Below are 13,702 nucleotides of genomic sequence, written 5' to 3'. Positions count from 1 at the left end.
TCTTAGCTCTACCTGGGTGTGAACATTCCATTGGCTTTGAAGGCCATGTCCCATAGCTGCAAAAATGTGACTGCAGGGAGCTCTGGGATGTCTGGTGCTGGGGCCATAATGCACTCGCCTGCCAGGCCTGGTCCCCACTGTATTCATAGCTGTGCTTTCTTTCAGTTTGTGCAGAGGGCTTCAGTGGCCCACACTGCCGCAGGGCCTTGGCATCCCCACCACGCCCTGCCTGTGACTGCAGTGGGAGATTCCAGACTATGGCTGAGAAAGGTAAGGGAGATGGCAGTCCTTATCACAGAGCCCCTCTTGGGAACAGGAAGCAGTGGCTCAATAAACCTGTCTGTGTGGCCTGATCCTGCAAAATGTGTGTTCTCAACGTCCCAGGAGGCTACAGAGCACAGCTGTTGGCAGGCTGTGGACACCTGGAAGTTTGCAAATACAAGGCTAGTTTCTGTGCAGCAAACCTGGACACACTTGGTTTGCCTTTTCAAGCAAAAAGCTCTGTGTGTGGTTCCAGCAGAACATCCTGGCCCAGCCAGTTCCTGCCGGCTTTCTTGGGCAACCCGGTTTCCAGGAACCTGCTGCTCCTTGTGGTGGTGGGTGGGGACAGCCAACGAAAAGAAGTCTGTGTTTACTTTCCTGACAGAATTGCTAGACTTTCTTTTAAAGTCCCATGACTTCGGCTGCAATCCTGCTCCACTTACGTAAAATAGGATTTCTGAGTAGGTTAGGATTGCACTGTTAAAGACAAACTGCCCTCTCACACTGAGGTAATCAGTTTCTTCCCCTACTGCAGGATTGTATTCTGATTTTTCTTCCCTCTTTTCTCATTTGAAGGTGCCATTAGACGGTGCCATTCGGCTGTTGTTATGAGGGAAGTGCCTGGTGTTGCGCTGAGCACTGTACCAATGGAAAAGCCTTTTCTGTGGGGATATAAACATGTGCCAGTCATGGGGAGACTGAGGGGTGGGGAGGCTTAAGGGGTGATGGGTTACAGACATGGGAAGGGGCAGGTAGCTCAGTGACAGAGCAGCCGCCTTGCATCCAGAAGGTCCCTGGTTCAGTCCCCAGCGGCATCCCCAGGGCAGGCTGGGAGAGACTCCCTGCTTGAAACCCTGAGAGCTGCTGCTGCCAGTCAGTGCAGACAATACAGAGCTAGATGGACCAAGGGTCTGACTCACTAGGAGGCAGCATCCTATGTTCCTAGAAACACATGTTAGTGGGAGGAGCGTGGGTGGGTTTCTCAGGTAGCTTATTCAAAACGCAAAACCGCTGCTTTGGTTACCAGTTAATGAAATAAAGGTGCCACCCTTCTGCTGGCTTTCTTGCGTATGGTGTATGGCACTGCTAGTCTGTGCTGCATAGTCATTTCTAAAGCGGGAGGCAGCTGAGCTCAGAACTTCATGGAAATGGAACTTTCTGATCCGGCCTGCAGCCCTGTATATCTGAGCCTTGGCTGTGTTCCTTCAGCAATGGCGGATAGGCACAGGTTGAGATGATCTGGGGGGAAAGGTGTTCCAGAGCTGTGGGGAGGCCCCTTACCTGGTTTGTGGAGGGTGCTGTGTTTCCATCAGCACCTGGCATCTTCTTTGGGGCAAATTCCTACCTGGTGTGGATTGGGCCATTGGTGCTAAGCCACACTTTCTTTGCACAGAGGAGCATGTCTAGAGTGCATGCTTTGAAGGGGAGGAATAACTTAAACCAGCTTACATTGCTAACATAGTATGTCCAGAGTTACAGTCTACTGAGAGTTACTGGGAGCTTACATTTGGAAGAGGAAATGTTGAGTCCAATGGGCAATGGACAAATAACAGAGTGACGTTTCTTCCTACAGTCTGTGGCCTCCCAGTGCAGACCTGTGTGGATGACTGCCAGCGTATGACTGCCTGGAATAATTGCTCTGTTTGCCTGCCTACCTGTACCGGTAATCAAATAGCCTCCCAGAGTGAGCTGGGCTGTGAACACTGTGAGAACTCCCTGCATTCTTTGTACCCTCAATCTCTGGGTCTAGATTTCTTGGGACAACAATTTGCTTTCAGTGAGGCTTTCTTAAAACAATATCCCTGATGTTTTATTCCTTTGCATGACTTGAGATCATGCAAGTCCAAGAGCTGAGTCCTGTAGACCCCCAATAAACCACTTTGCAGGACCTCAGCCTTTCTGCAAGGTAAATAGAATAAAAATAAACTTTGCAAAGCCCAAGTTCCCCATCAAAGTAGAGGTCCTTGCAAGACCTTGGCTATTTTGCACAAATAAATAAATAATTTTTGCTAACCCTGAGCTCTTGGAGATCTGAGGTTTGAAAATGGGCCTTATCAAACTTCATTCTTCTTATTTATTTTATACATCGGTATCCTTTACCAACAAAGCTGGCAAGCTAAGCAGGAAAGGCATGGCAGGGGGGTTGCAACATGATCCAAACTGATGGTCCTGATGATGTGGCTAGTGCAAAGTGCTAGGTGGCCTCTGGCAGCCAGTACGTCTTGCTCTGGGCAGGGGGGAGCTCCTGGCCTGTGCATGTGGCCAGAGTGTGTCTTGTGGCTATCAGTTCAGTGACATCAGTAAAAATGCTGCCCAGGCCCAGTGCAAACAGTTCATTGCCACTCACTTACCTGTTGACTGGATTAATGGGCCACCTGCTTTCTGGCTCAGCTAACTGGTTACTGGTGCTTCCTAGAGCACCAGCCCTGACAGGTAGGATTGTGCCTTGAGTTGGCACTGTAGTTCCACCTCTTGCCCCTGCCACGCCCTTCCTCTCTGCCCGCTTGCCATGCCTCACCGAGGAAGCAGCCTCCTTTGAGTTTCTGGAATACTTCACTGCACCACTTTGCACTGGTGGGAAGGGCCCCAGCCAGCACCAAGCCCTGTTCACACCTTGCCTTCCTGCCTTGTTCAGCGGCCATAGGATTGGGCTGGGCTGTGAAAAGTCAACAGGCATGGAGCTGGCAAGTCAGCGTGTCCTCTTCCTCCCCACCCACCCAGAGGCCAGCCTGAGCCAGCTGGATCCTGACGAGCTGGCTCTCATAACCATGGTCCAGTTCAAAGTGTCGCACTCCCTCAACCTCACCGCAGAAGACGAAAGGGACCGAGGGAACTCATCCAGAATCATCTACGATGCCAAATACCCGTGATGTTTCGACCACATCCTGGGAAAAGGACAGAAAGGGCCAATAAAAGGTTTTGGGGCATTGATCCCCCATAAGTTGTTGAGGATTGCGTTTCCTTTGTGTGCTCCTGTTTTTATTGGGCAAACTGCATAGGCCCAAAAGTGGAAAGCAAAGGCAGATTCCCCATCTGCAGAGTGGTGGCCATGGGGCCACTTGGAAGGGCCCTCCCAGTCTTAAGGCCACTCTAGGGTTAAGCTCTGATGGGGAAAAACCCAAACCCAATTCTGAAAGTTTGAAGCAGAATCCGATTGTAGATGTTGGTCACTGGCTGTTCCCCATAAAGCCACCAAGAAACCTCCTCTCTGCACTTCAGAATAAATGTCTTCCTTCATGGGTAAGGCAATGAATGAGCAGATAAACGCACGGACTTGCTTTTTAAAAATCTTCCTCTGAGGCCCTTCTCCAGGTGCCCCCTCTGAGGGAGGCTCAAGGGAGAGGACCTTTTCAGTGGTGGCTCCCTGTTTGTGGAAAGTGCTCCCCAGTGAGGTCCGCCTGGCAACTTTGTTGTTATCTTTTTGGTGCCAGGTAAAGACATACCTTTTCTCCCAGGCATTTCATAGATTGAGATGATGTTTGGTTTTTAATACTCTGCCAAACCTTCCTGTGGGTGTGTAGGGGATGTTACTGCTATTGTTCTGTTGTTGTTTATTATGTTTTCATAGTGTGTTTTGTTTTTGTTTTAACATTGTGTAAGCAACTTGAGGACCTTTGGGTGTCAAGCAACTGATAAATCCAATAAATAATAACAATAACAATAACAATAAAGGCAGACGAGGCAGCCCCTCAGGTAGGAAGACTGAGCCTGCCTTTCTTGGATTTGTGGCTCTGCCCCTTGACCCCCTTCCCTCTCAAAGCAGCAACTGCCCTCGCTTTGTGGCTGCTGTGAGTTCTCTCTCTGGACCATGACTTCTTTGGGAAGGGGGTGGAGGGTGCTGGGCCAAGGCATCGATCCTGCTCTGCCAGGTGCCGCTATGGACCTATTGAGTCCTCTTTCCTTTGTAGGCTGGCACCTGGCAGTCCAACCAAGGGGCACCCCTCATGCAGCACGAAATGGTCCAGGGGCTGCTGGGCACTGACGCTGCCTTGCCAGGCGTTTTATCCACTCTTATTCCATCAACCTGTTCCCAGGAGCAGCCAGCCAGGCAGATGCCCCCCGGCTGGGAAGCTCTCAGGCAGGGCAGGGCGTGGTGGCCATCACCAGCATCTAAACATGGAGGCTATGACAAATGAGGGCAGGTTCTGAAGAAGCTGAGCAAGGGGGAGTTCAGTGTGTTTCAGGGCCTGGAGGTGGGCAAGGCCCCCAGAAGTTCTGGCTCCAGCATCAGACGTAGTTGCTCCATTAGTTTGCCCACTTCTTTCGTTGAGGCCATCTAAGCGGGTTGTCACCCCCTCCTGTGATGGGGAATTCCAGTAGCTAATTGTACTGTGTGTGAAGGGCTTTCCTTCTGTCTTGAACTGAGCTGAGCAGTGTCTCCATGTGCCAGCCTCACCTACCTTACAAGCTTGTTGTCATGAGTCTAAAATGCTTCTCTGAGCAGCTGGATAAAATGTACTCATGAGCAGGCCCTTAGCTAGCCTGGCATGTATCAGGGCAGCCTGAGTGCAGAACGCTGCAGGAAAGGGTTGATGCCGCTTCTCCTGGCATGGCTCTCTTGGAGGAGACAGGCTGGGCCCACACGGAAGCTGTGGCTCTGTCCCTTGGCAGGCGAGGCTGTCCTGTTAAAATATTTGCTAAGGAAGAGCAAAAGCTCCACCCGCTGAAGAAGAGCAGCCAAGGCAATAGCTGGGCAGGAGCGAGGCTGGCATGGGTGTAAAACTTTGTAGGGACCAGAGGGGCTGAGAAGGGGAGCCCCAGCAACCCTCTCTGTGCATCTCTCGTGCATCGGCATCCTTTTGCGAGGAAAGGTTGACGGGTTAAGGGGTTCAAGGACAAGCTGTGAGTCAGGACAGGTGTGGAGAGTTGCCTTCATGGCTTGGTGTGGTGGGAGCCAGAGCCTCCCTTTGCCAGCCACAGGCTCCAGAGTTCCCGGCAGCAGTTGGCTTTGGACCCTTGGAATCCCTGTGGTTCTCCTTCTCCTTCCACCACCACCCTCCTCTGCCTGTCCAGATGTTTGCAGCTGTTCCACTGGAGAAGTCAACTGCATGGAGCACAGGCTGCGGTTTGTGCCTGAGAATCTGCCAGCCAATGCCACCACCATCCTGCTGGACTACAACCGCATTGCTGCCCTCCGGAAGCGCACCTTTGTAGCACAGTATGCCTTGCACCACTTGAGCCTTCGCAGCAACATCCTTGGGAGTATCCACTGCCAGGCCCTGGCTGGCCTCAGCGAGCTGCGGGAGCTGGACCTGAGTGGGAACTACCTGAGTATCCTGCAGCTGGAGACCTTTCTCCCTGTGCCAGGTCTGACAACACTAAATCTGGGGAACAACAAGCTCCTAAGGCTAGAACCAGAGCTTCTAGGGGCCTTGCCCCATCTCCAGACTCTGTACGTACATGGCAACGCGCTGGTCTTGCTCTCGGCTGACTTCTTCAACAACCTGCCCTCCTTGCAGCACCTCAGACTTGATGACAACCCCTGGGGGTGTTCCTGCACAATCCAGCCGCTCTTTCAGTGGCTCACTGACAACATGGACAAAGTCTCAGGTGAGCGGGACCCTGGGAGGGGATGGAAAGCTCACTTGCAGTTGTTGGCTTAACCAGAGTTCAAATTTACTCTCCCTTCCCCATTCCCCAGCCCAGCCCAAATTATCTCTCCCTCCCTTCAGAGTTCTAGCAGAGAATACTCCCCTGCTGTTTTCTTGAATACAAAATTCATGAAGCTGTAACAAGGTTTTTTTGGCGGGGGGGGGGGAGGATCCTGTCTCCCAAGTAGCTTTAAAAAAATGTAGTGGTGGCAGGGACAGGACTGAGGGGTGAGACATACACAGGCAACCCTGGCTGTTATCACAGCACCTCCAGCTCTTTTGAAGACAACAACCATCTATCTCCAGCTTCAGTTTTAACAATCTCGAAGATGTTGCTGGATTTTTATGAAGATTAGAGCACTCTGTTAACTGCTCTGTGGAACCTCTGTTTTGATTACTAGCTAATTGCAGAAAAGCAAGTACTTTGGCATCGCTAAAAGATCCTAGTCCTTGTCTTAGAAATCCCCATAATTAGTTTTGCTTGGAAGTGTAAAGTGGTTTATGCTTGTGTAGAAATCCTCTGGGTCAACCAACATCCCTGCCTGCTGCCACTAACATGGCCGCGCCCTGAGTGTTTGTCTTTCTTCCTTTTCCAGACGTGAACTCAGTCTCTTGCAAACGGCCAGCATACCTCACCCAATATCCCATTGCTGCCATTGGGAATGACTCTTTTGCTCACTGTTGGGAGCCCTGGCTGCGTGGACAGGATTATACCTTTTTCCTGCTTATTGGCCCATCTACCTTCCTAGCCAGCATCTGTATGTGCATCCTTGTTGGCTCGCTAGTGGTGGCCCACACAAAGATTGCAAAGGTGTCATCTATTCGTCCAGGTGCCTTGGCAAGGCGTGCAGAGCACCGTCCTCCTCACTAGACAATCTGTGCTTCCCAACTGCTGCTGCTTTAACTCTTTATTTGGCCCTTGCAAAGTGACCTTCTCTTCCGTCTTTATTATGTTTGCCCTGCAGTGCCCCTGTGATGCAACGTGGGCCGCTGTCATTCCTGGTTTATGTGACCAAGATATAACCCTGTGTTAGAATAAAGCATGGAGCAGATTCAAAGTGAAGGGACAGCAAATAGCAGAGGGGTTCTGAACCTTTCCTCCCCCGACTCCCCTTGGCTCTGAAATTGCCTTCATGCACGCACACATCCTTGGCAAGAGCAATGTGCCTTGGTGAAGCAGTACTGGCACTTGTAACGGTTTGTAGACTACAGGCAGAGGTCCAGCACTGCTTCAGCACCATCGCAGCCCCTGCCCAGGCTAGCTAAGCCAGAGGACACCCGGGGCCAATAAGCCTTTTCCAGCTAGCATGATGCAGCTGCTGGTGCTGGCCTAACTCCTAAGCCCAAGGACTGCTGCTCCCCTTCCCCAGTACAACTGTGTGGCACAACTAGTGTTTCAAGATTCTTCTGATTAGCTCCTGAGGAAGCATGACTTGGCCAAGAATGGCAAGCCTGCAGCAAAAGGTAGGATCTGAACACAGATCTTGAAGATGCAAGCCCAGCAATCAATCTTGTGGGACAAGCATTCTGTGATCTTGAGACCCTGTCTGGGTGAGAAGGAAAAAGTGAGGGCTGAGCCAGCATGCCCCTCCACTAGCCTGCCTTGGATGTAGGAACAGCTTCAAGGTCTAAACTGGCACAGAGCCATGAATATGACATGGAAGTAGCCCACCTCTAAGTCGTTACCAAAGAGGTATCCAGTGGATGTATGTTGTCAGTTCATCTCCTTAGAAGGGATTTGGTTCAATTCCACCTCACCTTGTCTTAAAGAGAGAGGGCTGGATGTCTCCCATCATGACTGCAAAACTGTTGCCTTTTTCCTTCCTGGAGGAGAAGCGGTTGCTGATCCCATCAGGCTGTAGTAGCCTGCTTTGGGCAACCAGAGACCCCCATTTGCTTTGTACTCCATAGTTGCCAAATGGCCAGGATTCTATCGGTTGGGATGTTCATCCTATTGGCTGCTTGACAGAAAAGAGATGTCTAAAACTAGTGATGGGAAACGCCTCTAGCTGCCCAAGGCCAGCGAGTGTTGCTGCCGGCCAGACTAAAGAATACTGGGCCACATGAAAAAATAGGGTACAGTTATGTGGCAAGTTCCTGTTTTTCTTAAAGCCGGGAAAAATGACACATTCTTGTTATTTCCCAACTGTTAATTATCTAAGTGTGGGGATGGTTCTGAGAGATAATAAAATGCAGTCCCCTTTCCTCTGCACATGTCCAGAGGTGCTGTCAGTAGGCCAGGCTCTGAGTCCCTGTAGCAGTAGGCCTGCAAGTAGCAGTTCAAGCCAGGAGAGAAATGCCACGGCCCAGGAGGAGGCCAGCGATCTGGGATCATCAGTCCTACTCCACTTCCTGCTGTATAACTCCAGCTCCCTTAGCACTTCCTCCAACTGGGCAACGGTACGAGGAGAAGGTTGGGGTGACATGCCGCCACACTTCCTACTGGGCAAGCATAACTGAATCTGGCCCCACCGCCCCACTTTGGAGGGCACAGTTGTGGAGAAAAGCAACCTAGTTACCTGTCCATGCCTCCAGTCTCTTCCCCGGCAATCTACATCCCCAGCCTGTCCCAATCCACCCTTCTGGCTCCGGCTTGGCCCTTTGACCACAAGCTTCCAGTCTTGGCTACAAACTCCATCACAGGTTCCTATGATTCTAGCTACCTGCAGCCATTCCAGCTGTTGGAACCTGACCTTGCCACCACTCAGTACAAATCACGCAGCAGGCAGTGTTTTTAGGGTTATTGTTTTTAAAATAGTAACCAGTTCTTTTAATAAAAGCACTCTGCACACTCTCAGATCCATTTTGCGCTTAGTCCTTTTTTCAAATAGAAAACGTACATTCACTGCAGGAAAGGCATTCCGGGTTTACTCAGGCATTCACCTTGAGGTTTGTGTTCCCATTTAATTTGTATGGTCCACATGAGGTTACCCTCAAACAACACCAATCTCAGTGCTTTTGGGTTTCCCTGATACAGGGGTAGTCCAGTATGTTGGGGAAAATCAGGCTCCAAACCGTTTTACTTGGCTCGCAGACGGGTGTAGTCGGGGTTGTGGGTATGTGTGTGTCATAGACCTGTTATTTTTTTGGAAGCAGCGTCCCAGCCAGGTCCCTATGTATGAGCCAATCAGCATGAAAAGGGAATGTGATAGCCACTGAGAAGAATCATTGTCCTTTTGTGCTGATTGAACCCAATCAGAGTGAAAGGAGGTGAGTCAGCCCCTGAGAAGACTCTTCGCAGTCACTAACACTCAGCCTCCCCTTTCATGTTGATTGACTCCTAGGGACGTCTGTTGTAGTGGAGTGATGACAGGGAGAGCAAGGGAGATGAAGGAAAGTGGAAAATGGAGCATGGCTGTGAAGGGGGTGTGGTGTTGACTGTCACAAAGGGACCCCGCACTTCTGAATTTGCCACGACACTACTAGGTGGATCAGCCATCATTTTCTGCTATTCCCCTTTCTTTCCATGCCCTCTACTACTTCCTCCATGCTTTTATATCTTTTCTGGCCAGATTGGAAACTATTTCTGATACGCTCCTGAACAGAGGGGCATAAACTTATATAGATATTTTTCTTTTGATTCCTCAGATTTGCACAAAACCAGACAACTGCACAAGCAGATTTACAATGGCGTGACTGTGTGCTTTTGCACACTGCCTGGGTGGGGTGGGGCAGGGTGGAGGGTCCCCAAGGCACGTGCAGAGTTCTCTGCACACATGCCCTGTCGGTACTTAACTGGCAGAAAAGCATGAACAGACAAAGACAAAAGGGAACATCGGCTACCAGAATGAATGAGAAAGGCCAAACTTCAAGACCAAATTCAAATATGTTTGGGAGTGCACTACTCTGGTCTAATCAGAATGAGGAATAAGTGGAGTAGCCACTAAATAAAGTTCCACTGTGGACGCCAATGTTAGGAACTATCCTTGGAGAAGCAGAGATTTCATATTGTAACAAGTCCGATATGACTAGAGATGAGTCAGACATGAAAGCTGAGATTAGAGAGGAGGGCTTGGCAGGCTCCCCTACTTGTGTTTGGTGAGCTACATCATCAGTTGGCAACCAGTTTATTTATTTATTTTATTTATTTAGTTGCATTTATATACCGCCCATAGCAAGTAGCTCTCAGGGCGGTAAACAGCATAAGATAAAATACATACATCGTAATAATAAAATCACAAAACATATATGACATAAAGAAAAAAAACAGAATACAATTAAACAAAATATAAGAAAATAAAAGGATTAGTATACAAGATTAAAAAGCTAAAAAGATTAGAATGATTATGACACTACGAATAGGAGGCAGCACCTTGCTGGTTAAGTATGGAGACTGAGGTAGTAAATGTTACGCAAAGGCCATTAAGACAAGCCACCAGTAGAGAAGGGCTTTCATCAAAAAGTGTCTACAAATCAGTTTTGACTCCACAAACAGTTATCTCCAGAGTCACAGTTGAAAATGCACTCAAACCCCAGCTTTTTCTTATTTTAAGTCGATCTTAAGAGGAAAGCCAAGAAACAAGCACTAATAATAACAATCCACTTGTAAACAGGAGCTTTTGTACTTGTATGCCACACATCTCCTGTGGGATGCAGACAAAGGTCACTTGTCACCACCACATCTCATGGGGATGTACACATATTTCTTTTTGTGTGTGCTGAGCCAAGCTATGCAAAGTATCATTCATTAGCAACAGTCAAAGAGTTACTAGGCAGGCTAACAGTTGCTCCACAGATAGATAATAGTGAATGTGGCCATTTAGACAAGAGCTGGTGCATTTTTTCTGCAGCCTCTTCTTGTTCCTGCTTTTTTCTCTCTACTGAAAGACATACATGAGGCTAAAGTTGGTTACTAGTTCCCAGTTCCTTATTTGCTCAGAAGTTTGAAGCACTAAAAAAGTAGGGAAGTTCATGTATCCCTGGACTCTGAAGTTTATATCTCCTGGAACCTCAAAATAAATGTTGGGATACCCCATATCATGGAGTAGGACTCCCCCCTTCAAGCACAATAAAGTTACTCAGCCAGAATTATCATGCTTGAGAAATGCTCATAAATGCACAATGACATTAAAAGACCATAAAAAATATGGAACTGGGGGTGGGCCAGCACAAATCATACATCTACACTTATGGGAGAGAAGAAAAATAAGTAATAGGCCCCCTTGACTGTGCCATGTGCCCACAGGAAGATCAAATGTCATCTTGTAGAAGCTGATGTCCCATATGCATGTGTTTGGAAGAAAAAAACCCTTTGGGCCCACAATGGGTTTGGAGGCACTTGTCAGGCTTTGTGAACCAACCTTGCAAAGCACGATGAAACACTGAGGGAGGGGGAGCACAACTGCTCTAGCTTTCGTTTCCTCGCCTCTGGGAACTTAGCCCTGAAGATGCCTTTCAGTCCACAACAATGTTTTGAGAAGATAAGCACTCTGCTGTCTTCGATTGTTTTATTTTCTTAACTGTCTTGTACTTTATTATCAGCCTTGTAAATAATCAGAGGCTTGCACTGCTTTCTGAATTCTCTTCGTATATTCCCTTTAAAAAGTAGTAATAGGATCACATAGAGTTACTGAGATTTGACCTTTTCAGGCTACATGCATTTTCCTGTGTATATGTTCTCTTGTTTTATGACTCCCAAAGTGTCAAAACATTCCCTCTCACAGGACCTTATCTTAAGAACACATTGCTCATGAGTCCGAATCCAAAGGAAGGACACCCTGACATCTGATGCGTAGCAAATGAAATGTAGCAGGGGTCTGTTCTTTGTCTCTGACGTTGTCAATAATGTTATGTTACATTTTGTTTATTGCCCTTTTCTCTCTTGAACCCTATATATTGACTCTGCTGAAAATAAACGGGGTTCTCATTCTTGCCAGGCTGTGTGCCTGTGTTAAGACTGGGGCCACTCTTGATCAAGAGGCTGTATGTGTGTGTGTGTCTTTACTATGGTACCTGGCCGAAAGCCTAGCAGTCAGACAGGTTTTCCTCAGCTCGCACTTCCACCCGGGAATTGAGGTGAGCAAGTCACCCTAACACATGGGTGTGTGATTTGTGGCGACCCAAAGTATATTGTGGTGTGGGCAGCATTAGTTACTTATTTTTTTCTGCACGTTTTGGCTGTTGTTGGTGTACATAGATGTCCTTGACTGTGCCATACGCCCACAAGAAGCTCTGGGCTAGCCAGGATCCAATGCCATCTCATAGAGGAGCCTCCGAACCAAGATGGGAGAACTGGAGTGCTTGGTCTTAGAGAAGAGCATTGATATAGTGAGCATAACTGAGACCTGGTGGAATGGAGAAAACCAGTGGGATACGGTTATCCCTGGATATAAACTATATCGGAAGGACAGGGAAGGACGTATTGGTGGCGGAGTCGCTCTATACGTGAAAGAAGGCATTGAATCCAGCAAGCTCGAAACCCCAAAAGAGGCAGACTCCTCCACAGAATCGTTGTGGGTGGTGATACCGTGCCCCAGGAGGGATTTAATACTGGGAACGATCTATCGTCCCCCTGAACAAAATGCTCAGGGAGACCTGGAGATGAGATATGAAATTGAGGAAGCATCCAAACTAGGAAATGTGGTAGTAATGGGTGACTTCAACTACCCAGACATAGACTGGCTGCATATGTGTTCCAGTCATGACAAAGAAGCAAAATTTCTAGATATTCTAAATGACTATTCCCTAGACCAGTTGGTCATGGAACCGGCCAGAGGGACGGCAACCCTGGACTTAATCCTCAGTGGGGACCGGGACCTGGTGCGAGATGTACTTGCTGAACTGATTGGGAGCAGTGACCATAGTGCTATTAAATTAAACATACATGTAAATGGCCAATTGCCAAGAAAATCCAACATGGTCACATTTGACTTCAAAAGAGGAAACTTCACAAAAATGAGGGGACTGGTAAAAAGAAAGCTGAAAAATAAAGTCCAGAGGGTCACATCACTCGAAAATGCTTGGAAGTTGTTTAAAAACACTATATTAGAAGCTCAACTGGAGTGCATACCGCAGATCAGAAAAGGTACCGCCAGGGCCAAGAAGATGCCAGCATGGTTAACGAGCAAAGTCAAGGAAGCTCTTAGAGGCAAAAAGTCTTCCTTCAGAAAATGGAAGTCTTGTCCGAATGAAGAAAATAAAAAAGAACACAAACTCTGGCAAAAGAAATGCAAGAAGACAATAAGGGATGCTAAAAAAGAATTTGAGGAGCACATTGCTAAGAACATAAAAACCAACAACAAAAAATTCTATAAATACATTCAAAGCAGGAGACCATCTAGGGAGGTGATTGGACCCTTGGATGATAAGGGAGTCAAAGGTGTACTAAAGAACGATAAGGAGATTGCAGAGAAGCTAAATGAATTCTTTGCATCTGTCTTCACAGTGGAAGATATAGGGCAGATCCCTGAACCTGAACTAACATTTGCAGGAAGGGATTCTGAGGAACTGAGACAAATAGTGGTAATGAGAGAGGAAGTTCTAGGCTTAATAAGCAATACAAAAACTGACAAATCACCGGGCCCGGATGGCATCCACCCGAGAGTTCTCAAAGAACTCAAATGTGAAATTGCTGATCTGCTAACTAAAATATGTAACTTGTCCCTCGGGTCCTCCTCTGTGCCTGAGGACTGGAAAGTGGCAAATGTAACGCCAATCTTCAAAAAGGGATCCAGGGGGGTTCCCGGAAATTACAGGCCAGTTAGCTTAACTTCTGTCCCTGGAAAACTGGTAGAAAGTATTATTAAAGCTAGATTAACTAAGCATGGCTTCTGCAAGGGAAAGTCCTGTCTCAGTAACCTATTAGAATTCTTTGAGAGTGTCAACAAGCATATAGACAGAGGTGATCCAGT

General features: G+C 48.1%; 2 protein-coding genes across 2 annotated transcripts in view; both read left to right on the top strand.

Moving 5' to 3' along the window:
- Positions 1–3,252, top strand: part of LOC133373965 (uncharacterized) — a 48,347-nt gene extending 45,095 nt beyond the window's left edge. Inside the window, exons 29-32 of the mRNA XM_061604462.1 lie at positions 166–270; positions 1,835–1,945; positions 2,725–2,741; positions 2,955–3,252. Coding sequence (XP_061460446.1) covers positions 166–270; positions 1,835–1,945; positions 2,725–2,741; positions 2,955–3,131 — 410 coding nt within the window. The 3' untranslated portion in view covers positions 3,132–3,252. The remainder of the gene's footprint in view (positions 1–165; positions 271–1,834; positions 1,946–2,724; positions 2,742–2,954) is intronic.
- Positions 3,253–4,781: 1,529 nt separating this feature from the next.
- On the top strand, positions 4,782–8,633 carry LRRC26 (leucine rich repeat containing 26). Its single transcript, XM_061603989.1, has 2 exons — positions 4,782–5,811; positions 6,449–8,633. Exons 1-2 carry the CDS (start codon positions 5,136–5,138, stop codon positions 6,721–6,723), a joined length of 951 nt encoding a protein of 316 aa, XP_061459973.1. The 5' UTR covers positions 4,782–5,135; the 3' UTR covers positions 6,724–8,633.
- Positions 8,634–13,702: the final 5,069 nt, after the last annotated feature.

This window comes from Rhineura floridana, chromosome 20 (assembly GCF_030035675.1).
Source record: "Rhineura floridana isolate rRhiFlo1 chromosome 20, rRhiFlo1.hap2, whole genome shotgun sequence".
Classification (NCBI taxonomy): Eukaryota; Metazoa; Chordata; class Lepidosauria; order Squamata; family Rhineuridae; genus Rhineura; species Rhineura floridana.
Note: the sequence above shows the minus strand (reverse complement) of the source record. Positions and strands in the feature narration are given on the sequence as shown.

Bases quoted from the DNA above. Each gene is read 5' to 3' on its own strand.
- LRRC26 (XM_061603989.1), top strand. From the start codon at position 5,136: ATGGCTTGGTGTGGTGGGAGCCAGAGCCTCCCTTTGCCAGCCACAGGC. The intron at 5,812-6,448 runs GTGAGCGGGACC...TTCCTTTTCCAG, and splicing joins CAACATGGACAAAGTCTCAG to ACGTGAACTCAGTCTCTTGC.